Below are 22,919 nucleotides of genomic sequence, written 5' to 3' on the forward strand. Positions count from 1 at the left end.
GGGAGACCTCCAGAACAGAATTCTCCCTGGGGAGGGCACAGCCTGCAGGCGGTGATGGCCAATGGCTGCTTTTGAGCGCAGGAGAGAAGGTCAAGTGCTTGCTTCTCTGTGCTTGTGGCTCTGGGCCTACAGACACAACCACACTGTGTGGGATGGGCCCAATGCGAGGAGGAGACAGGGGTTCTGGGTGGCCCCTCAGCCTGGTGGCTTCCCAGCTAAATACCAGCGTCAAAGGGAAGAGTCTGCCACGAGGCCCTTCCCAGTGCAGTTGAGCCAAACGCGAGAAGCAAAGCCCAGGAAAGGAGGGGCAAGCTATTCTGGGGGTCACCGTAGAGCTTTTGTTTCAGGCCAGGATGGTAACTTAAGACTGCTGGTTCTCACCCCAGAATCAACCCTGGAGAAACTATGGAAGCCAAAGGGAAATACGGATTCTAGGAAGTAATAAGCAAACAACTGTGAGAACACTAGACCAAAGCCTCTTTGAGCAGATCTGTGGATCTGTGTTGGGGGAAGACGGAGGCTGCCCAGCAGAGGCGGTCGGGGAGCAGATTCAGCAGTAGGATAGCAGATGGGAGAAAAACCTTCCCGAATTTTGCGCTGACCAATCCCTGCCATCACCTTCGGGCGATCGCTGCCTGCTCCTTTACTCATGAAATGGTGACAACAGCCCTACTGCGATGACGAAAATAGGTGGAGGGGCGCCTGGGGGGCTCAGCTGGTTAAGCGTCCGACTCTCGCTTTCGGTTCAGGTCACGATCTTGCAGTTGCGCGGGTTCGAAGCCTGCGTGGGGCTCTGCGCTGACGGCGCAAAGCCTGCTTGGGATTCTCTGTCTCCCTCTCTCTGCCCCTCCCCGACTCGCACTGTCTCTGTCTCTCTCAAAATAAATAAATAAACTTTAAAAAAAAAAGAGAGAGAGAAAGAGAGAGAATATGTGTTCATGGACCTCCTCTCAGTGAAACCCCAAAGCTACTTTGTTAAAAAATCTAGCCTGCTTTCTGTGAACCATGCTTCTCCTTAAAGGCTTAGGGATGAGACCCTGCCTGTTTCTGCGGTGACTGGGGCGCCCCTGCTACTCATGCCTGCCCTTCAACCCTTAGGGCCTGACCCAGCTGGCCTCTGAGGCTTCCCCAATACTGGTTACCAGACAGAGTGGCTGATACCACGAGCACTTGAACAGGGCAAAGTCAATAGACACTTGGAGAGACATGTCTTAAAGAGGCAAGACCATGCGCTGAACGGGATATTCCAACTGAAGCACGATCATCAGAACAAAATGGACCATTTTGGCATAGATTCGCAATATAAAACAAGAACAAGGGATCATAAGAAAAAAAGAACAGATTAGTAAATTGGAAGATCATTTTGAAGAACTCTCTCAGAAAACAGCAGCAAAAGACTGATAGACAAAAAAAAACCCATAAAAGCTAAGAAATGGCAGCTAGAGGTACAAGTGGTGGCATCTGATAATAGGAGTTGCAGAGGAGAGAACAATATAAAAACTGAATGGAAGGAATATTTGAAAAAGAATAATGGAGACAGAATTTTCTATAATAAGTGAAAGATGAAAACCTTGGATTTGAAAAGAGCTCACAAAATAGTGCAAAACAGGAAAGATAAGAAACCCTGCAGTTAGACACATTAGAATACAATTTGAGAATATCAAAGATAGAATTATACTTTCTTTTCCAGAGAGAAAGAAAAGATCCCGCACAAAGTTACAAGAGCCAGATGGCCATCGGACTTCTCAACAGTAACAGGCACTGATGTTTTTGAAGTTGTAAAGGAAAGAATTTTGAGCCTCGAATTTTGTATCTAGTGAAAGTCTCATTGAGATCTGAATAAGAAACTGTCCTCAGATTTACAAAGCTTTAGAAGGTTTGCTACACAAAGACCCAATTTGAAACCGCTTTTAGGGGAAGTACTCAAATAAGAAGAAAAACAATGCCAAGAGAGGCTTCAAAAGATAGGAGAAGTAAAAGTGATCAGATATCTTGGTAAAAAGACTACTACTGTCCTCAAAAAGAAAAAGAAGGCTTGGACAAATAAAAGAAAAGGAGAAGACACATTCATAAGAACCTAGAATGAAAACTGTATAATTTAGGGGCATTTGGGTGGCTCAGTCCATTGGGCTTCTGACTCTTGGTTCCAGTTTGGGTCATGATGGCAGGGTCGTGGGATCGAGCCCCGGGTTGGGCTCCATACTGAGCATGAAGCCTGCTTGAGATTCTCTCTCTTTCTCTCTCTCTCCCTCTGCCTGTCTCCCCCACTTGCACTCTCTCTCTCACTCTCTAAAAAATGTATAATCCAGGGGCACCTGGGTGGCGCAGTCGGTTAAGCATCCGACTTCAGCCAGGTCACGATCTCACGGTCCGTGAGTTCGAGCCCCGCGTCGGGCTCTGGGCTGATGGCTCGGAGCCTGGAGCCTGTTTCCGATTCTGTGTCTCCCTCTCTCTCTGTCCCTCCCCCGTTCATGCTCTGTCTCTCTCTGTCCCAAAAATAAAATAAACGTTGAAAAAAAAAAATTAAAAAAAAAAAAAAATGTATAATCCAGACTGTGTGGGCTGAGGAAGGGAAATCAAAAAGACATAGGAGAGTATTACAATACTTGTCATGATAGGGGGAGCTATAATTACCGATTTGTTTTTCAGCCATGGACAGAGATACATAAACATGACTAAGGAATGGTGACTGCCTGGGAAACAAACATAGAATGTATAACTTTTCACCTAACAAAAGAAAACCTGATCTAGCCAATGGAAAGCTGGAAAGGAGAAAACAAAACAACAAACAAAAAGTTCAGTAAATGGAAAACATAAAATAAAATGATAGTAGAAATAAAAATAGCGATTATAATAATAGCAATTACAATAGATGTAAATGAAAAAAGCTAATCAAAGCACGAGATTCTCATATTGGGTGAGAAAAATTAATAATGCAAGCCCTAAAAAGACACACTTGAATTTAAAAGCATAGAAATATTGAAAATGGAAACATGAACAAAGATATACCAAGAAAATAAAAGAATTAAAAAAGATACACCAGGCAAGTGAACCAAAATTAGCTGAGATAGTAATCTTAACATCTGATAAAATAGAAAGTAATGGAAAAAACACTGTCAGAGACAAAGAAGGATATTAAATACCAGTAAAAAGAAAAATAAGCAACTAGACATAGCCATCATGAACGTATAGAACTTACTAGTAATACAGTTTCAAAGCACATCAAGGAACAACTGACAGCCACAGGAAGAAACACACAAATCAACAATTGTAGAAGTGGGTTTCATTGCAATCATTTTTGAAACTGATAGATCAAGTAGAGAAAAATAAAGCAGAATATGTGAAGAACCGAATAGTATAACTATGAAGACTGAACTTACATCATACAAGCTTGAAGTGACATTGCTCTCTCTAGAGAATCCTGCACTGAACACATTCCTTGTAGGCAGAGGGACCATTTATGACCATGAATAGAGGCCATCACCGTGGTCTCAATAAATTCCAAAGGATCAATATCATACAGACTGCTTTTGACCATCACGAAATAAAAGTAGAAATAAAAAAATAAGGAGCTAAAACATCATATGTATTTGGAAATGAAGTAACATATTCTTATTGAGTTAACTCTTGGGTTTAAAAGAAAATTATGGGTCGCTTGGGTGACTCAGTCGGTTGAGTGCCCGACTTCAGCCCAGGTCATGATCTCGCGGTTTGTGAGTTCAAGCCCCACATTGAGCTCTGTGCTGACAGCTCAGAGCCTGGGGCTTGCTTCAGATTCTGTGTCTCCCTCTCTGTCTGCCCCTCCCCTGTTTGTGCTCTGTCTCTCTCTATCAAAAAATGAACATTAAAAAAATTTTTTTACTAAATAAAAAATAAAAGAAAAGCATAAAGGAGTATAAAAAATGTTTAAAGCTGAAGATATGAAAATACCACATATAAAATTTTGTAGGATGTGGTTAAAACTGTGTATAGGGGCGCCTGAGTGTTTCAGCCAGTTGAACATCTGACTCTTGATTTCGGCTCAGGTAATGATCTTGCAGTTTATAAGATTGAGCCCTGCTTCAGGCTCTGCACTGACATTTCAGACCCTGCTAGGGATTCTCTCTCTCCCTGTCTATCCATCCCTCCCCACTCATGCTCTCTCTCCCTCTCAAAATAAATAAATAAACTTTAAAAAACTGTATATAGAGCAAACTTTATATCTTTAAACATGTTTATCAAGAAATAAGAAAAGTTAAACATAACAGGCTTAGCACCCAGCTCAGGAAGTTACAAAAAGAGGCACAGAGGAAAACAAAATAAACAAGGAGGAGAGAAATAATTTAAGAGGACAGAAATCAATGAAATGGAGAACAACAGAAGAGATTAATGATCCAAAAGCTGTTTCTTAACAAAGATTAATAAGATAAACGGATCTTTAGCAAGGTCAAGAAAAACAGAACGAAGACACAAATAAATTCAGTATGGAATACAAAAGGGGAAATAACCATGAGCACAAAAAAGATTTTAAAACAATTTTAAAACTTTACCTTCAAATAGGTACTAGTAAACTTGAAAACCTAGATGAAACATAAAAAGGTCTAGAAAAATATAGAAATCCAAAACTGGTGCAAGAAGACACAGAGAAATTGAAAAGGGGGCCGAAGAGCCCCCTCCCCAAACCATCCAGACTTAGATGAAAGCAGGACTTCTAAAGGAGAGGAAAGCCTTCTCTAGGCCAGCAATAACCAACTAAAAAATGTAGTAAAAGTAAGACACCATTCATGACAACAACAAAACCAGGAAGCATCTAGAAAATAATCAAGATTATATGACTCCTATGCAGAAAACTTAAAAATGCTAGTAAAGCATGGTGGATAATTTGAATAGATGATTTAATAGTATAAAAAGTCAATATCTTCCTAAGTTAATTTGCAAATTTAATCCAAATTCCAGTTGGGTTTTGGAAGGATTTCATAAACTTGCTTTAAAATGATCTGGAAGAATAAAGGTCCATGAATAGTTCAACCTTGAAAAAGAATAGTTCCCTTGAGAGTACTTGCCTCATTAGATACTAAGACATACAAAAATGCCATATTAATGGACACAGTGTGGGAAAGTTCAAAAACAGACAAACAGATTAAAGGGATAGAATAGTAGGCTGAGACACAGACCTTAACATACAATAAATGGAGAGAATATAATTGCTTAGCAAGTTGATGTCATGAAAAGTGGCTTCTTATATGGAGAAAAATAAAATGATCCCTCTCTAAAACCACACACAAGGTAAAAGATTCCACATACATAGAATCGGAAAATGTAGGGAAATATATCTGTAACCTAGAAGACTGGAAAGACATCTTCAACAAAACTTGAAAACACACCAGGATTAAGGACTTCTAGTCAATGAGGGGGCAAAGTTAGTAGATGGCAGGCTGAGAGAAATGTTCAGTCTCTAAATCCAACACGGGTTGATATCTTGGACATACAAAGAACCACTGCAAATCAATAAGAAAAAGAAAAGACAGCTGTACCAACAGAGAAAAAGGGCAACGGCTATGAACAGGCAATTTACAAAAGAGGAAACTTTAAATGTCTTATTAAAACAACAGTGAGGCACCACTGTTGGACTGATGAAGATCAGAAAGCTGAATAACACTAGGTGCAGATGAGGTTGTGGGAATCAGGGATCCTTATGCACTGCTGGTAGAAGTGTAGACCATGGCAGTGCTGGGTAAGCTGCAGGGTATGCATACCCCTGTGAGCCAGCAATTCCATGTCCTGCTGTATATTCCAGAGAAATGTTCACACAAGTCCAAAGGGGAAAGGCATAAGAATAGTCATTGCATTTCTGATGGCAGGGATGGGGGTTGGTTAGAGGCAAGCTGGAGGTTCTTTTCTGGAGGAGTAAGTAGGCAAAGGATGTGCAGGATGACCAACTCATCCTAGTTGGACCAGGATTTTCCCCATTTTATCACTTAGAGTCTGTGTCCCAGGAACCCCCTGGGTCCTAGACAAACCAGGCTGGAGGAACACCGTAATATGTGTTGGATGGGCCCATAGAGTACTGAGCAGCAGGTAGAAGCAACAGATTAGTGAGGCAATGTGGATGGAACTCAAGAATCTTACACAGTGAAGTAAAGTAAAATCTATTTAAGTAACATTTTACTTTAACAATGCCATTTACTTTAACAATGCCATTTAAGGAAACAAAATTATATACTCAAAAATTTGTGTCAGAACACACAAGAAACCAAAAGATGCACGTTAAGCACATTAGTATGGCTGTAGATGGAGGGAAGGAATATGGGGATAAAAGAGAATGACACATCCACGATACATGCAAACATACATCAAAACCAGAGCATGGTTGTAGGAACACTGAGATAATGCACCATAAGCAGGGGCACATGATTTACTCGACTCTCTAAGCCTGAGGTTCAAAAGAACCTTTTGGGGGAATCTCTCCCACCGTGTCTCCCCGCGGAAGTCCCTGAGAAGGATCTGGGTGGAAGGGAATGCGGGGCCAGTGGGCTCCTTGGTTGGGGCTTGAGTTGCTCCCCGGGGCATCTTACCTCGTCAAAGTCAGCCACATCTTCACGGTTCTCCAGCACCCGGGAGTAGAAGGACTGCCCTGGGTGGGGAAAGAAAACAAGAAGCTTGGGGTGAGACCTCCCCACCTGGCAGTCACCACTGTAGCATTTCGATTTGCACAGCACCAACCAGGGGCCCCAGGTCTTGTGCTGCACTCTCCAGGATGTGGCAAGTTCCCGTGTTGTCTCCCCTGACCGCCTCGGGAGCCCTGCGACATAGGCCTAACTGCCATCAGCTCCATTTTACAAGTGGCAACACTAAAGTAAAAAAGCCCCCGGGCTGGTCAGAGGTAGACATGAGAGGGGACCCGGGACTCTTTTCTCCACCTCGCCGCTCTCCCGGTGGCTTTCTTGGCCCTTTGCTGTCCCCTTGGCTCCGCTGGCTCTCCCTGGCCTGCGGCTGTCCTGAGCAGAAGCCTGGTCCCCGGGGGCCGTGGGCGCCCTGCCGGCAGGCAGCCGCCTCTGCGACCGTGTCCGCAGCCAGGCCCGGGAGCTGCTGCGCAAGCCAGGCCCCGCCACAACCAGCCACACCCCACACCTTCTTCCCCCCAAAGCCAAGGGCCTTCACCTTCCCCGGCTCTCTCATTCATGGTCCCGTGGGCCTTGGACCGGAAAGCCTCTGGGTCTTTCTCCGCCGTGCCGCCCCCTCCTTTCCCCACCGGCCGGGGTACTAGCGAGGGTGATATGGACCCACATTTTCCCAGCACCCCGGCACCCCACATCCATAAGCCACCTGCCAGGGCAGAAGCAAAGCTGCCTGCCCTTCTGGCCCATCCAGTCAGAACCGGCCCTGTTTCCGGAAGAACCATAACCGGGAGAGAAGGAGGGCAGGTTGGGGGGCCTAGGGAGGGCGAATGTGTGCGGCGCATGGGCCAGCTCGGTTTGCTCTGAGAAACGTTCACTGGAGTCTACGATGTACCAGGCTACCCCCTGGAAACTCAGGATAAAGGGGTGGATGAAATGCACATATGGTCTAGTAGGAGCTGGAAGAGGCTGCTGGTTCAATGCCACAGAACTCATACCGCAAGGCACGATTTTGTGTGAGCTAGAGAGTGGTACAAGCAGGGAGGCTAAATATTGGTTTTTTTGGGGGGGGGAGGGTTGGTTTTTGGTGTGTGTGGGGTGGAGCATGTGGGAAGGATGTGTAATTTCTGAGGAGAAACCCAGAGATAGGGGTATTAGAAAGAAATGATTATCGTCTGTCAATTGCACACCAGCGGGGGGAAGAAAAGGTAGCATGTGTAATAACAGGATCCTGTATACAACTCCCACACCCCAAAGACCCAAACCAAGGTATTTTATCTGTGAATACGCAGAGATCTCAAACCATTAGAAATGGTCCCCTCGGGCTAGAAGGGGGAAGAAGAGATTGAAAGCAGCATACTTTGACCTTTCACCATATACGCTTAAGTTCGAATTTTTTTTCCATGACTGTGCTTTACTTTTGAAATTGAAAGAAAGATGCTTTTATTTTCTTAAAAAAATGTTTTTTAATCTTTATTTTTGAGAGAGAGAGAGAGAGCGCGCCAGAGTGTGAGTGGGGGAGGAACAGAGAGAGAGGGAGACACAGAATCCAAAGCAGGTTCCAGGCTCTGAGCTGTCAGCCCAGAGCCTGATGCGGGGCTCGAACTCACACACTACAAGATCATGACCTGAGCCGAAGTCGGATGCTTGGCGGACTGAGCCACCCAGGTGCCCCCCCCCCCCCCCCGCAAAAAATGCTTTTAAATCCCCGCCAACCTAAATCAGTGGTCCATGTCATTGAAGGACTGTCTCAAGGTTGAATTCAGCCCCCCACTCTGAGGCCTAGTTCTGGTTGTCACTGAAGGGCAAGTTGGGGAATCAGGAGAGGACTTGGCAATGGAGAGGGGGTGCATGCAGTGACCCAGCATGGCCAGCACCAGGCCACGGGGTACTGGAGTGAGCCCCCTCTGACCCTGCACTGTGCTGGGCTCAAACCCTGGGAACCACTTCTCTCCCCTGGCCTTGGCTGCCTCACTTCCAGGATAAGAGGGTTGGTACAGAGATCTCCAGGGCCTGCCTGGTTTTTAGGAGCCAGTCTGTAGCTCCTCCCTGACAAGAGGGAGGCTGGGGGTGTGATGTCAGAGGCAGGTGCATGGTCTGAGGAAGAATGTGTGTGTGTGTGTGTGTGTGTGTGTGTGTGTGTGTGTGTTTGGAAGATGGGCATATTGGGGAAGGGTTGCATCTCAGATAATGAGGAAGAAGCTGTAAAGCAGAAGCTACAGAAAATAGATGTGAAGTAGACAGATGGGAATAAAGACTCTTTAGCACTAGCTAGGGACAAAACAAAACAAAAAACCAAAAAGAAAAATCTTAACAACGAACCCCAAGGCAGCCAGGGGAGGACAGGGAAACCTGAGAGATGGTGCCTGAGCTTCTTGTAATTTTCCCCACAGGAAACATCCAATATAAACGGAGAATCGGGTGAGCATATGTGTGCACTGGGGCTCCCCCAAGGACCCGCCTCTCTGAATAATCAAAGGCCTCTTCATCCTAGAAGATTGTAATGAGCCTGTACCTGGCGGTATTCAAGGGTTTCCCGGAGCAAAAACCAAGCAGCCCAGCCGGAGCAGAGGCAGGGAGGGACAGTCCAACATGTGCATGAAGCCAGGGAGGCTCAAACCCATCCCTGCTTGCGTATTTCCTACAGCCTTTTTAGAGACGACGTAAAATACGGTGACATTAGCCACTGCAGAATTTATACATCAGGGCTCTGTTTCAAAATGCAGGAAAACCTCACTGCTTCCGGCTCTGGGGATTTAAATGTAGTGAATATTGTCAAACAGGATGAGCTAAATTCTACCTCTAGATATTAAAAAAAAAAGAAAAAAGAAAAAAAGAAAGGTTTGCTAAGACAACCGAATCAATTGTACAGGAACAGAGTGCCCTTAAGCATTTTTGAAACGCCATCTTTTAGGAGGGTCTGTACAAACGGTGGCAGGGATCATTCCTGGGGTCCTTTGCATTCATTAAGACAGAGCCAGGGACCTCTTGTCACCCCTTCCAAGTTTTCAGTGGGGATTACTAACCCTGTCTCTCCTTTCAAGCTCATTTCCACTTAACCATCTACTCCATTCAACACCAATACAGTTGACATTTCAGCTCCATTTTAAATGGCTTTGAGACAAAACCATTTAAAATCCCAATATCCAATCACCTTTCTTGCCACAGAGAAGATTGAGAATGAGGCTTGGGAGAAAGAAAATAGCCTGTTCCTTGCAGCAAGGAGGCTTTGCGGATAGAGCGAACAGGAGATTAGGTGGGGAAAATTGAAGAGCAACCTCCCTTCCTTCGGAGGCAGCTGCTCCCGGGATAGCAGAGCTGTTTGGTTTGGAAAAAACTCCTCTCTGAGTCAATAAATGAAGGTTGAGTGGTTGACTCTGTGTTCACAACTATAATAAGTGCCGTGGCATCAGATACACCCAGATGGAGGGACTCAAGAGTCCAAAGCTTAATAAAAGTATCTGGTATGTCATTTGCCTTGGAAAATATCCCTCCTGCACTTCACCGAGATGAAGGTGAGCTCAATTCTTGTCTCATTTGCAGGATGGAGTGCTCTGCTAGGCTTTCACGTGATGCCACTTACGGGTACAAATTGTACCTCATTGGCACTGAACAGCTCCCTCTTCCAGACAGTTGACCTTGCTAGAGGCAGACCTTGAGAAAAGGCAGGTATATAGGCACTGGGTTGTTAGCTGGGGTGCGTTCAGTCACTCCCACGTGCCAGGGGGTCTTCTCCTGTTGTGTCAGTGAGGCCATTCGGCCCTGGAGGAAGGGGTGGGGATCTACAAAGATATTTCGTATTGGGACGCTGACTGAAGAAGCTTATTACCATCCGGGAGGCGGACGGGTCAGACGCGTAAAAGGCTACTATACAAGGCAAAATGTCATCACTGGCGTGCACAAAGTATGAATAAAGTGAGCCTACAGGAAAAGGAGCAAAGAGCTCAGCTTAGCAGATCAAGGAAGACATTGGGCATTGACTCTGGGGAGACGGGAGAGAGAGAGGGACGTCCAGGCAGAGAGGACAGTGTGAGCGGAGAACGGAGCCCTGAAGGAGCAGGACACAGGACAGGCGAGTTCTGACGGCGAAGGGGAAAATGAAAAGCATCACCCCACCTCGGGGTGGGGTGGTGGACCATCTAAAGGGGAAGGAGAATGTCCTGAGGACAAGCTTCAGGGACATCATGGCCTGTACCCATGCCTGGAGCTGGCGGTTCCACCCCACGGAGTCTTAGAGTTATCATCTATAAACTGGGGACAACTGTCCTGGACCAGCCTGCATCCTGGAACGGGAAACTGAAACTCAGTAAAGCGTCAAGTCCCTTACAAGCACAGGGGGTCACAGGATAGTGGTAAGGCTCTTCGGTGAGACATTCTGAGTTCAAACCCCAGCTCTGCCCCTTGCTAGCCATGCGCCCTTGAAGAAGTTAGCCTCTCTTCGTTAGTTTCCTCATCCCTAAATTGGAACAAAAGATAGTACGTAGTTCATCACCCAATAAAAAATGGCTATTATTCCATTAAAGGGTCCTGTTTTTCTTTTTGACATTTAAGTTATGTCTTAAATATAAAAATGGTCTTTTCTACTGTGAATCACATTGTGTACCTTTTTTTAGTCGTCTATAATCAGAAACAATTTTCTTCCCAAGCTATGTAATATTTTTCAAGTTTTAGATATTTTAGGTATGATTAGCTTCTTTTTTTTTTTTTTTAACGAGGTACAACTTACATTCACAGATCTTAAGTGCACAACTCGGTGAGTTTCAATAACTGAATACATCTGTGTAATCATCATACAATCAGGATATAGAACATCACCATTTCCTCAAGATGTTCTCTCACCCCGTTTTCCAATCAGTCTCTACCCTCCATAAGCAGCCACTGCTCTGACTTCTATCACCAAAGGTTAGTTTTGCCTGTTTTAAACTTTATATAAATGGACTTATACAGAATGTACTTTTTTGTGTCTGGCTTCTTTCAGTCAATGTAATATTTTTGTGATTCATCCATGTTGTTGATATATCAGTAATTCATTTATTTTTATTACGGGGTCATAGTCTGTGTGTGAGTATTCTTGCCTTGCTAGTGATCTTAACGTTCAACGTTTCAGGATTAAGTAGGATATGAGCTGGATTTTTTAAAGTTTATTTATTTATTTTGAGAGACAGAGAGAGAGAGAGCAAAAGCAGGGGAGGGACAGAGAATCCCAAGCAGTCTCCATGCTGTCATCATGGAACCTGAGTTGAAACCAAGAGTCAGATGCTTAACCAACTGAGCCACCCAGGCACCTCTAGCTAGCTGGATGTTTTTTGTAGTTACCCTTTATTAGACTGAGGAAGTTCCGGGGCGCCTGGGTGGCTCAGTCGGTTAAGCGGCCAACTTCAGCTCAGGTCATGATCTCGTGGTCCATGAGTTTGAGCCCCGCGTCGGGCTCTGTGCTGACGGCTCAGAGCCTGGAGCCTGTTTCGGATTCTGTGTCTCCCTCTCTCTGACCCTCCCCCGTTCATGCTCTGTCTCTGTCTCAAAAATAAATAAATGTTAAAAAAAATTAAAAAAAAATAGATTGAGGAAGTTTCCCCTTACTCCTAGTTTGCTGAGCGTTTTTATCATGAATAAATGTTGGATTTTGTCAAAAGCTTTTCTGTATCTGTTGGTGGTTTTTCTCTTGTATTGTGTTAATATGGTGAATATGTTGATTAGCTTTCTAATTTTATTTTTCTAATGTTGATTTATTTTTGAGGGAGAGAGAGAGAGAGAGCAAGCAAGCATGAGCAGCAAAGGGGCAGAGAGAGAGGGAGACACAGAATCTGAAGCAGATTCTAGACTGTGAGCTGTCAGCACAGAGCCTGACGCGGGGCTTGAACTCACAAATCGCAAGATCATGACCTGACCTGAAGTCGGACACTCAACCGACTGAGGACACCCAGAAACTGATTAGCTTTCTCATTTTAAACAAACCTTGTATCCCTGGGATAAAATTCACTTGTCATGATGTGTCATCCCTTTCGTGGATGGCTACTCAACTGACTAATATTTTGTTAGGGATTTTACATCCTTGTTCATGAGGGATATTGGGCTCTAATATTCTTTTTGTATAAGGTCTTTTTTTTTTTTTTTTTTTTTTTTTTTTTTTTTTTTTTTTGTATAAGGTCTTTATCAGGGTTTGGTATCATAAAATGAGTTACAAAGTGTTCTTCCTTCTCTATTATCGAGAAGTTGTGTAAGATTAGTATTATTTCTTCCTTAAATATTTTCTAGAATTCACCAGTGAATTCTATCTAGACCTAAAGCATTCTTTATGGGAAAGCAGTGTACCATCACAATCGCCATCATTTTTATTTTAAATTTTATGTCTTTAATAGATCCTGAACTATGTGTCAGTTTGGCAAGTGTTTTTTTCAAGGGATTTGTCCATTTAATCTGAGTTATAGACACTTATTGAGATACAGTTATTCGTGGTATTTTCCTATTTTCTTTTTAATAAAATGATACCCCTTTTTTCATTCCTAATATTGGTAATTTGTGTTTTCTTGGGGTTTTTTCTTGATCATTCTTGCTACAATTTATCTATTTGTTTTCAAAGAGTCAACTTTCAGCTTTGTTGGCTTTTTCATTTCCTTTTTTAAATTCTCTTGGATTTAATATTTTTTTAGGTTGTATTTATTTCTATTTATTGAAATCTAATTCGCAAACCATACAATTCACCCACTTCGAGTGTACAATTCAGCGATTTGGGTACATTTACAAAGTTGTACAACATTTACCACGATCTAATTCCAGAATATCGTGCCCCCCAAAAGAAAGCCCACACTCATTAGTCGTCATTCCCCATTCTCTAGCCCCAGTCCCTGGCAACAACTCACTTACTTTCTGTCGTTATGGGTTTGTCTATTCAGGGTATTTCAAGTACACTAAATGGATTCATTTGATATGTGGTCTTTTGTGTCTGGCTTATTTCAATTATCATGATGTTTTTAAGACTTGGGTTTAATTTGATCTTCTTTCAGCAGCTTCTTAAGGCAGAAACCTAGACCATTGATGTTGGACTTTTTTCTTTTCTGCCGTAGGTATTTAAGACTATAAATGTTGACATGTTGTATTTTCTTTATCACTCAGCTGGAAATGTCTTATAATTTCTCTTTGGTTTACTTCTTTGACCATAGGTTATTTAGAAGGGTATTGTTTAATTTCCAATTATTTGGAGCTTTTTAACATCCCTTATCGTTATTAATTTCTAAGTGAATCCCATTAGGGTCAGAGAACATGCTTTGTGGGATGTCAGTCTTTTGAGATATATTGAGACTTATTTAATCACCCAGCATATGGTCTATCTTGATGAATGTTCCATGTGCATTTGAGAAGAATGTGTATCTTTCAGTTTGGGGCGAAATGTCCTAGAAACGCCAATTAGGTCAAGGCGGTTGATGGTATTGTCCAATGTTCTATATCCCTAATGATCTTGTCTGGTTGTTTGTAATTATCTCCTGTAATAACACTTTTCTCTCAACTGTGTTCCGTAAATAATGTGCTCTCTTAAAATCACCAGCAACTCGGCGAGCCAGATTTGGGTTATGCAGTCCCTGGGTTTCCGGCAGGGGAAAGTTGTCTCTTCTCTTTCTCCCATTTCTCAGCCAGATGGAGGCTCCAGCTACTTCCAACGCTTTACTTTCCACAAATCTTATTCAAATATAATTTCCACCTTCACTCGTGTATTTCCCCCTGCCCCGTCCTATTAACACCCAGGTACACACAGCAGAAACTCAGCCTTGTGTCAGAAATTCATCAGAGAGGCAGGAACAGGTCAGGGATAATAAACCCCATTTCTCTGGCCCAGCTTAAGCCTATACTTCCTTGTAGGTGCTCCCTCGAACTCTCACTTTGCCGTGTAACTGATGGCCCCAGTTCTTATTATTCAGACCCAGGCACGGAGGCAGAGAGGGTGGTGTTTCCCTTCAAGCCTAGAACAGTGCCAGCCACGCACTCAGCAACTGCCAGGTCTTAGGTTCCCCCATTACCGTGCCAGATTAGAGGAGCTTGCGGTCCTAGTGATCCACAAACTGCACAGAGTACCCGCTCTGTGCCAGGCACTGGGCATATAATAAAGCCCGGTGGGAGAGTGACTTTTCACATTCTTAAATGGGGTAGAAATATTGTTAAAGCTACAGTCACAATTTTATCTTAAACCTTGGCTTAAAAAAAAGTAAAGCAAGCGAGTGGAAATTGATTCCCAACTAAGCCAATGAGCCCTTCTGCTTTGGGGAGAAAAAAAATAAAAAGTAGAAACAAAGACAGTTGAGCCAGTATCTCTAGGGTGGATCAGTCCAGGCAGGAAGTAGACAAGGACTGAAGGTAAAAAATGATCACATGACACTCTCCGTCTCAGGAGACCCTCCTGGAACTGGCAGTGTGAGAAGCATTCGGACAGCCCGGGACGGAGAGCAGAATCCTTGTATTTGCATAAACCCTACAGCGTGTAGAGCCTTTCGTGTATATCACCTTTTTCACTTGACCCCAAAGCAGCCCTGTAAGGACTCAAGCATATTTCACCCTCTCTTGACCTTCAACGTACCCCCTGGGTTCCCACACCACTGGGCTCCATCCGCCTTCTGGGCACTCACTGTACTAAATCGGATTTCTGGCTTCCTGGAGGGCATTTTCACTAGAATGGCTGACAGGCAAGTCTATTCCTCTCTGTGCCCCCTGCCCCCAAACCCGCTCTTCCTTCCATGCTACCCTGCTCCATCGGTGGCCTCACTGTTCATCCAGGTACCCAAGTACGGAATCCAGAGCCACCCTCGCCCTGCCCTCTTGCTCACTACCAACTCACTACTCCTTCTCCGAACCAATGTCATGGCTTCTCTCCAGACCCACGGCCTCCTGCACCACCCACCATCTGTACCACTGCCCCAGGTTCCTCCCTGAGGCTCCCGGCCTGGGGTCCTGGCATCCCGAATGTCCTTTCAAAACCAGATGTCCCCATCCCATTCTCCTGCTAAAAGCATCATCGACTCCCATTCACTTACAAAGCGGAAGTTTAAACTGCACAGTGTGATACTGAAGACTGTGTTTGCCCCCAGCCTCCCCACCACGCCACTCCCACCCCATCCCCAGCAAACACTCCCAGCTCCCTCAACCCTCGACAAGGATCCACACCGTCACATCTGGACTGATATTAGCCCTTCTGCCCGGAACGGGATCCTTTGTAGGTTTTGTCCGGAACTCCTGGTCTGAGTAGGCTTCCCTTGCCTCATGCTGCCTTGCACCTGTACCTCCCTTTCCAGAATACTCATCATGCTGCTCATGGTGACCTGTGCCATGACTTGTCTTTGCCTGGAGGGCGGGGATCACGTCTTTCTAATTTATTGCCATCACCCCACTGTCTAGAATCACACTTGGCACATAGCTGGCCCTCACCCAATATGATCCTCTGGATGAATGACAGAATGTGTGAACGAATGATAAAATACTTGATTTACCAAACACGTTAGAATGTAGCTTTCAGGGATGCCTGGGTGGCTCAGTCAGTTGAGCATCAGACTCTTGATTTCGGCTCAGGACATGATCTCACGGTTCCGAGAGTTCGAGCCCTGAGCCTCATGTCCGGCTCTGCACTGACAGTGAGGAGCCTGCTTGGGATTCTCTCTCTCAGTCTCTCTCTACGCACCCCCCCTCTCAAAATAAATAAACTTAAAAAAAAAGTAGCTGTTAATGAACTGGAAAAAATTATGACATCGATGAGACAATTAGAAATTTGATAATATTAAGAAATTATTCCTTTTTAGGAAAGATGTAATCTGTGGGTTAAAAAAGATCGAGTCTTTGTCTTTTCAAACTATGTACTGAATATTTACAGATGAAATGGTGTGGTGTTTGGTCTTTGCTTCCAAATAATGTGGGGTGTGGGAGTAGGAAAGAGAGCAAACAGAACCGGATTGGCCAGGAGTTGATGGTTGTTAAGACTGTGCGGGGAGAGCTTGGGGGCCGAGGTGCTACATTCCCAGCTCTTGCATGTATTTGAGACTTTCCATTATAAAAAGTTAATAATAAAAAAGGGACCAAACACAGCCACGGGAATCGGTGGGAGAGATGTAGCATTTATTTTATGAGTAAGGGTGGATCAGAGAGCCAAGGAAGACGTACAGTTCAGGGGAATTATTTGCAGATCGATTCTTGAGCGCATTTCCAGCAGCATTTTTGCTGAGGGTCTTTGCAGCAGAAGACAATTTAATGGTCATTTCCATATCATGAAAACACACTCATCAAAGCGGGAGAAGCCTGGGGAATGTTCAGTGCACTCTGCCTACATTGGCTTGCTCTGGGTGGGAGGGGGAGGACATTTGCCACCTGGAATTTAGACAGAGGAGATCTGTCCCCACCCCCAGGTGGTGAGGGGCCTGTGTGTGCTGGGTATGATGGAGGATGTGGGAGGCATAGCAAAAGCACGAGCTGGGTCCACAGCCAGCCGTGGACCGCAGAGGCTGTCCTGAAGGTCCCCTCCAATTGTCCCCTTCAGCGGGGGCAATGCCCACCCCCTCGTGGGGGGAAACACCTATCCCACAGCCTCCCAGAGAGGAGGCACGGGGCTGGGCCAGAGTGCACATATAGGCCCAGGCATCCTGGGAGTGGCTCCTAGGACTGGGGGCACTGAGGTACCCTGCCTCCTTCACCAGGGATAGCAGAGAAGTCTCCAGAGAGAAGTCGTATTTATTCTCAAGAGGGAGACCTCCTCCATTTTAATGGGGAAAAATCTAATTTGGAGTCCAGGTGGTCCCTACAGCCAGGCCACCTTGTCCCCAGTGCCTAGGCCGGGGCCCCACCCCCTCCCAGCACGCTGTCACTCACCTGGCCCCAAGGATCCTGATTTATCTCCCTCCCCGTCCACTTTCCTGCACCCTCTGCTCCAGCCGAACCTGTGGCTTCCCAGTCAGTGCACTTAACTGGGATTTCCTTCCTCTGGCCTCTGGTCAGTCCCTCACCCAGAAAGTCTTTGCCTCTAGCCAGGACCCTCCCTCAAGCTTCCTTCTGCATCTCCGGATGTGCTCCAAGTAAGCTGCTATCCCCTGAACAGGCTGCACTTCCCGTCCCACAGCGAGGAGTGCCTTGGTCCTCCTGAGGACAACATTTCCCCATTATGTCTGCACACGCCTCTGCTCCTCTATCCAACAAGGAGACCCTGGTTTGCCTTTTAAGCCCCACCCTGTACCATGTGTTGTAGGCAGCAGTGTTTAGAGAGAGCACGGTCTGTGAGGGGCGGGGGCCACGTGCGGCCCTTTGACATCTGACCCGTGGGCTGGAGCCGGACTCCCCAGTGTTTGCTAGAGAATGAGGTCAGCCTCCTTCTGGGGTCCCCAAAGCCCCTCTGGCCTGGGACATCAATGGAGGGTTCTTGGTTCGTAGCTTCTGAGGCCTCTTCCTATCCCTTGGATAGAAAGCTGGGGTGGGGGTGGGGGGCTCACATTTGGGGACATTGAACCCAAGAATGGCAGTGCCACCGTGGAAGATTGACAACCCACTAGTGAGTGAATACTCAAAGACAGGGGCTGTTTCATACTCATTTGGATGGTGGGACCCAGTGCTTAGCATGGGGCTCAGTTAGGCTAGCTCAGGTGGGACCCCTGTCTTAAAGGTGCTCAGACACGGGTGCAGCATCTAGAACTGGGGCGGTTTCCAGAATACCAAGTGCCCTAGTTGAGCTGTGGCAGGTGTATGCACACAGTACCACAAGGGAGGGGGAAGGCTTCACAGAAGAGGTGACATGTGAGCTGGGTCTTGAAGGGTGGATAGAATCAATGGGAGTCTTCAAGAGGGAGGGCGGGAGCCATTCCGGGCAAAAGAAATGAATGTCTCAAGGTCTGGAGATATACTGGGCTTGTATCTTTGGGGAATCGCAGGAAATTCAGAGTTACAGGAATACAGTGGGGGGGGGGGGGGAGAGGAGGAGAGAGAAAGTCTCTGGGCCGAGGGAGAAGCCTTGATAAAGCAGACCTTTATCACCAGTTCTGGTGAATTAAGTGGAGATCAGACCCAGCCCCCAGACAGCACCCATCTCACACATCCAATCCCCAAACCCGGTGTCTTGGCCAGAAAGCTCAGGGACTTGTCCCAGGCAGTCTGTCACCATTTCCCCAGGTTTGGATGGGCTGAGTACTGGGCACAAGGTTGGACTAGAGGGATGTAGAGACCCTCCCATCCTGTGTCCCCTGGTTCTGATGGGTGCCAAGAACTATTTTAGCAGTTGAAAAAGGACAAACCCCAGGTGAATACTGTTTCTCTTTGAGTAGCCACCTGCCATCAAGATGGCTCCTTTCTAGACACTCCTGATTCTGGCTGCAGTCCTCTGAGTTAAATTGGGACCATTGTCTCATCTTGTTCATGGGATGCCAAGGCTCTGGGACTCTGGGGTCTGCGTGCACCACTGGGACCAGGGGCCAAGCCTTCTGGTGTCTTCTGTCTGACCCAATGGACTGTAACTCCAGCAGGCAGGGGCTGTGTCTTCACCTCCGGGGTCCTAGGCTTGTCCACAGATATCAGGATGGCCAGTGAATTAATGAGTAAGGGCAGGATCATGTTAGGAGCCGCCGTTGGGGTAGTAAAAGCTAAGAGCTCGAGACAGGGCTGGGTGGTGAGCACTGTGTGAGCTTGAGGGTGGGACGGCCAGCTGACCCAGTGGCAGGGACAGAGGGATGGCCAGGGACACAGCTGGTGCTTGCCCAGCGGCCACATGGGAACAGGGGTCTCAGGGGCGGTCTGCTCCGGGCCTGGATCATCTTAGCCAGGGGGTCCCTACGTACCAGGGGCCACACCCAGTTTGCTTGCTCCTGGCACAGGTCGGGAAGCCCTCAGATGGGCTCTCCTCTCCTCTTTGTATCTCACAATGTGCCCTCTCTCCTGCTACTGGGCAACAGAAGAAGGAAATCGGGCTGGAGAAGAGAGGACTCAGGATCCCGTAGCTGCCCCAAGCAGCACTAGAATGGGTGCCTCACAGACATATCAGTCATCTGAATGCTCCTTCCTTAAATTCTTCCAACACCTGTTGTTTCACAGAAGCAACCTGGTGAGGTTGATATTATCAACATGCCCATTTTTAAGATGGGGAAACTGAGGATCAAAGAGGCGAAGGGAGTGGCAGAATCTAGGTACGACCCAGGGCTTCTGATTCCATATCTAGAGCTTTCTCCACCATAGCCCCATAGGGCTCCTGGGTGGCACAGCACAGAAAATCAAGCTATATTTCAGCCAGGTCATCTGGTCTACCAGGGTCACTGCCGATAGACACAATTCTCTAGGGTTCCCTCACCCAAACTTTGAACTTCACTCAAGGGATTAGGGGAACTCGGGGCCAACATCTCCCTGTGGCTGTTCTCCGGTTTCTCATTTCCCCCTGCAGCTGTTTGCCTGGACACCAGTGGTTGTGTATGCCAGGAGGTGCTGTGGAACATTCTAGATTGGGCCGGTTCCTCTGAATTGTTGTTAGTGTTGGTCTTTTGAAGTATCTATGGTTGTCAACGGCTGGCTGCAGCAGACGAATGGCTGAGACATATCTGGTTGTTATAAAGGACTCTTTCTGGAAATCTCCTTGTCATCTGCCTATTCCTGCTGCCCAGCTCCTTCCCCAGAGCTCCGTCTCTGGGCACCTGCTGCAGGTACAGAGCGTGGAAATGGATCTCTCCACTCAGTCCAGAGGGCACAGGTTGCAAAGAGGCAAATTCCTGTGTGGTCAGTTGAGGCTGGAGGGCCGGCCCTACTGCTCATAGAAAAAGGTGGGCATCAGATAGATAGGGTGCTCACCCCCAGCTGACCAGGAAGAGGTAAAGGGGCTTGCAGGATTGAGCAACCAGGGCCGGGGGTGAGACGTCTCAGTCCCTCCACTGATGCCGTGCGGATCTCTCTACAACTGGGCCTTGGTGTCTCTGCCTGCCAACGGGACTGGTTTGCGCAGCCAGGGACTGTCCTGACGGGGCCCGAACAGCATAGCCATCTGTAGCAAAACAGCCAAATACTGTGCTGTCTGTGGAACACAGGGACACGTTTCACAGATGAAAGGACACACTTGTTTTTTCTAAAGCCAGCAGGTGGCACACAGAGATCCAGGGTGCTGCAGACAAAGCCGTCCTTGGGCTGGTGTGGGAAGCAACAGGCAGCCTGCCGGCCCTTCCTCTCGCACCTGCCAGCGGGGACACTGCGATCCCTTGCCCCCCTCCCGATTCTGTGCACAACAGGCTACAGAGTGGGCAACGCGGACCTCCTGCCGGAGCCAGCCCAACTGAGGGGTGATGCGGGCACCGGGGCTGCTGCCCCTGGTCACCCCTTTCGCTCCTAACCCAGGTGTGGATGTACGTCCTGCCTGGGCCCCGATGCTCACTTTGCTCTTTAATCTGGTGGGGTTCTCTCAGCTCCTGTCCCACCCCCAATCTCACCCCCTCTCTGGGAGGAAGGGCCGTGTCTGGTGAGCAGGGCTCTGGCCTCTGGCCAAAGGCCACCAGAGATGCCCCGGCCCCAGGGATGGGAAGCAAAGGTGGGTGGCACAGGTAACCCTGGCCTTACTTTTTCTACTTAAACCTTCAGGGGCTGCCCACCGTCCTCAGGGTGAAGGCAGCCTTGCCTCCTTGCTTCCGCAGGCCTCTCCCACCTCAGCTTCTGCACTCGGTCTGGGCTCCAGCCTCATGGGTCCTCGGTCTCTCCCCTGTTCCATGTTCTAGTTCCTTCCTCCCCCAGCCATGAGCATCCTGTCTCCTGCTCCTGCTTTGCCCTCACCTCCTCGCCTTGCTCCCTCCTGCTGGTCCCTCGGGTTTCAGCCAAGGGGCTACCTCTTCCAGGAAGCCTTCCTGGACCATCCTGCCCCAGCCTGGATTGGGGCACTGCTTCTGTGGCTCAAGTGTTGTACTTGTCCCCATCTTCATCATATCACACACCTGTCCTACTTGTCTGCTCCCTGGTTCTTGTGTCCCACTGGATGTGGGCTTCTCAAGGGCAGGGCTTGGGTCATGCTCAGCCCCCGGCCTTGGCACACAGACCACAGTAAATGGTTGCTGGATGCACGAGAAAGGAGGAGGATAAGAAGAGAATTGACAGGGGAAGCCAGTGGGGCTCACAGGATCCCCCTGAGCTCGGAGATGGGGTCCTTACTTCCACCTCCCCAGGACACCCCCGCAGGCAGAGGACCCTGCACCCCACCAGGCACATCCACATTGGCAAGTGCAGCGAGGGACACACAGATGCAGACATGGAAACACAGGGCACCCTGATTTTCAGGAAATCACAACGGCCAGCCGGGCCGGGAGCAAATAGCTGCCCATGAAAAGCCTCATCACCCCAACCCTCCTAGGACTTCTTTTCCCACCCATCTTCCCTGCCCTGCCTCATCCCCATCAGCGCAGAGCTGGGGACCCTCTCAGACCAGGGGTTCCCTACCTCGGAAAGTCACTTTGGCGATCCGGTCGCCCCTGCCCCGAAGCTCCGAAACCGTCTTGAGGTGGACAAACAGGGCCATGCTGGTGTGTAGAGCCTGGACGCTGCCAGGCAGGAGCAGCTGGAGAAGGAGAGAGCCTGGTGCAGCTCGGCTCACACGCCTCCCTCCCTCCCTCGCCGCCTCCTCCTGCGCCCCCTCTGATGCTGCCCACAGAGACCAAGGCAACCGAGCCAGCGAGCTGCTCCTTCCAGCGATCACAGAGACTCACAGCCCTGCCAGCCCCCGCCCCTCCAAGTTGTCAGCCCAGCGTGTGTGTGTGTGTGTGTGTGTGTGTGTGTGTGTGTTGTGCACCCTGCGTGCAGCCTGGGAGCGCAGGCTCAGAGTCAGAATTCATTATTCAGCAGCCGCCTGCTCCCAGATAAAGCCCTGCCCAGCTTCAGATGTCTTTTCCCAGCTCCTGGAGCAGAGGCTCCTGCCCGCCTCTCAGCAGGGCTCTGCTGCGCCCTGCTAGGCAAGCTCTGGCCCCAGGAGTGGGCAGATGGGCACGGATGGGCGTGTGTGTGGAAGGCGGGGGGCGGGGGCCAGGGGCGCGTACCCCTGCGGGGGAGAAGGAGCTCCACCGTCTGCGTGCACAGGAAGCTGGGCTGGCGCACTGGTGTTTGGTGGTGATTCAGTCCCCCCAGTCAAGTTGGCCACCAGGGCTGCGGGCGTCCGTGAGGCTCAGGGAGCCTGGATGGGCCAGGCCTCACTGGGTCCCACTGTGCCGTCTAGAAATCCCAACTCAGGGTCCCCCAGCTGGAAAGTCAGCATCTATCAGACAACGTTAAGGCTGTGCCCGGTGGCTGCTGTCAGAAAAGAGAGTCCTAAGAGAAAAAGGGAACGTTCTGCCTCCACCTGCTCTCACAGAGATTGTACCC

The 22,919-nt window shown here is 47.8% G+C and overlaps 1 protein-coding gene across 7 annotated transcripts in view; it reads right to left on the reverse strand.

Moving 5' to 3' along the window:
• Positions 1 to 22,279, reverse strand: part of OTOF (otoferlin) — a 93,782-nt gene extending 71,503 nt beyond the window's left edge. For 5 of the 7 annotated variants that reach the window (XM_078444886.2, XM_078444878.2, XM_078444885.2 and 2 more), the window contains exons 1-2: positions 22,005 to 22,279; positions 6,555 to 6,613 (exon numbers count right to left, since the gene is read on the reverse strand). In XM_078444886.2, the coding sequence (XP_078301012.1) occupies positions 6,555 to 6,613; positions 22,005 to 22,083 (138 nt within the window). In that variant the 5' untranslated portion in view covers positions 22,084 to 22,279. The remainder of the gene's footprint in view (positions 1 to 6,554; positions 6,614 to 22,004) is intronic. The other 2 variants (XM_078444879.2, XM_078444881.2) reach the window with 2 other exon arrangements.
• Positions 22,280 to 22,919: the final 640 nt, after the last annotated feature.

The sequence above is a fragment of the Panthera onca genome, chromosome A3 (genome assembly GCF_046562875.1).
Source record: "Panthera onca isolate mPanOnc1 chromosome A3, mPanOnc1 haplotype 2, whole genome shotgun sequence".
In the NCBI taxonomy this organism is placed as follows: domain Eukaryota; kingdom Metazoa; phylum Chordata; class Mammalia; order Carnivora; family Felidae; genus Panthera; species Panthera onca.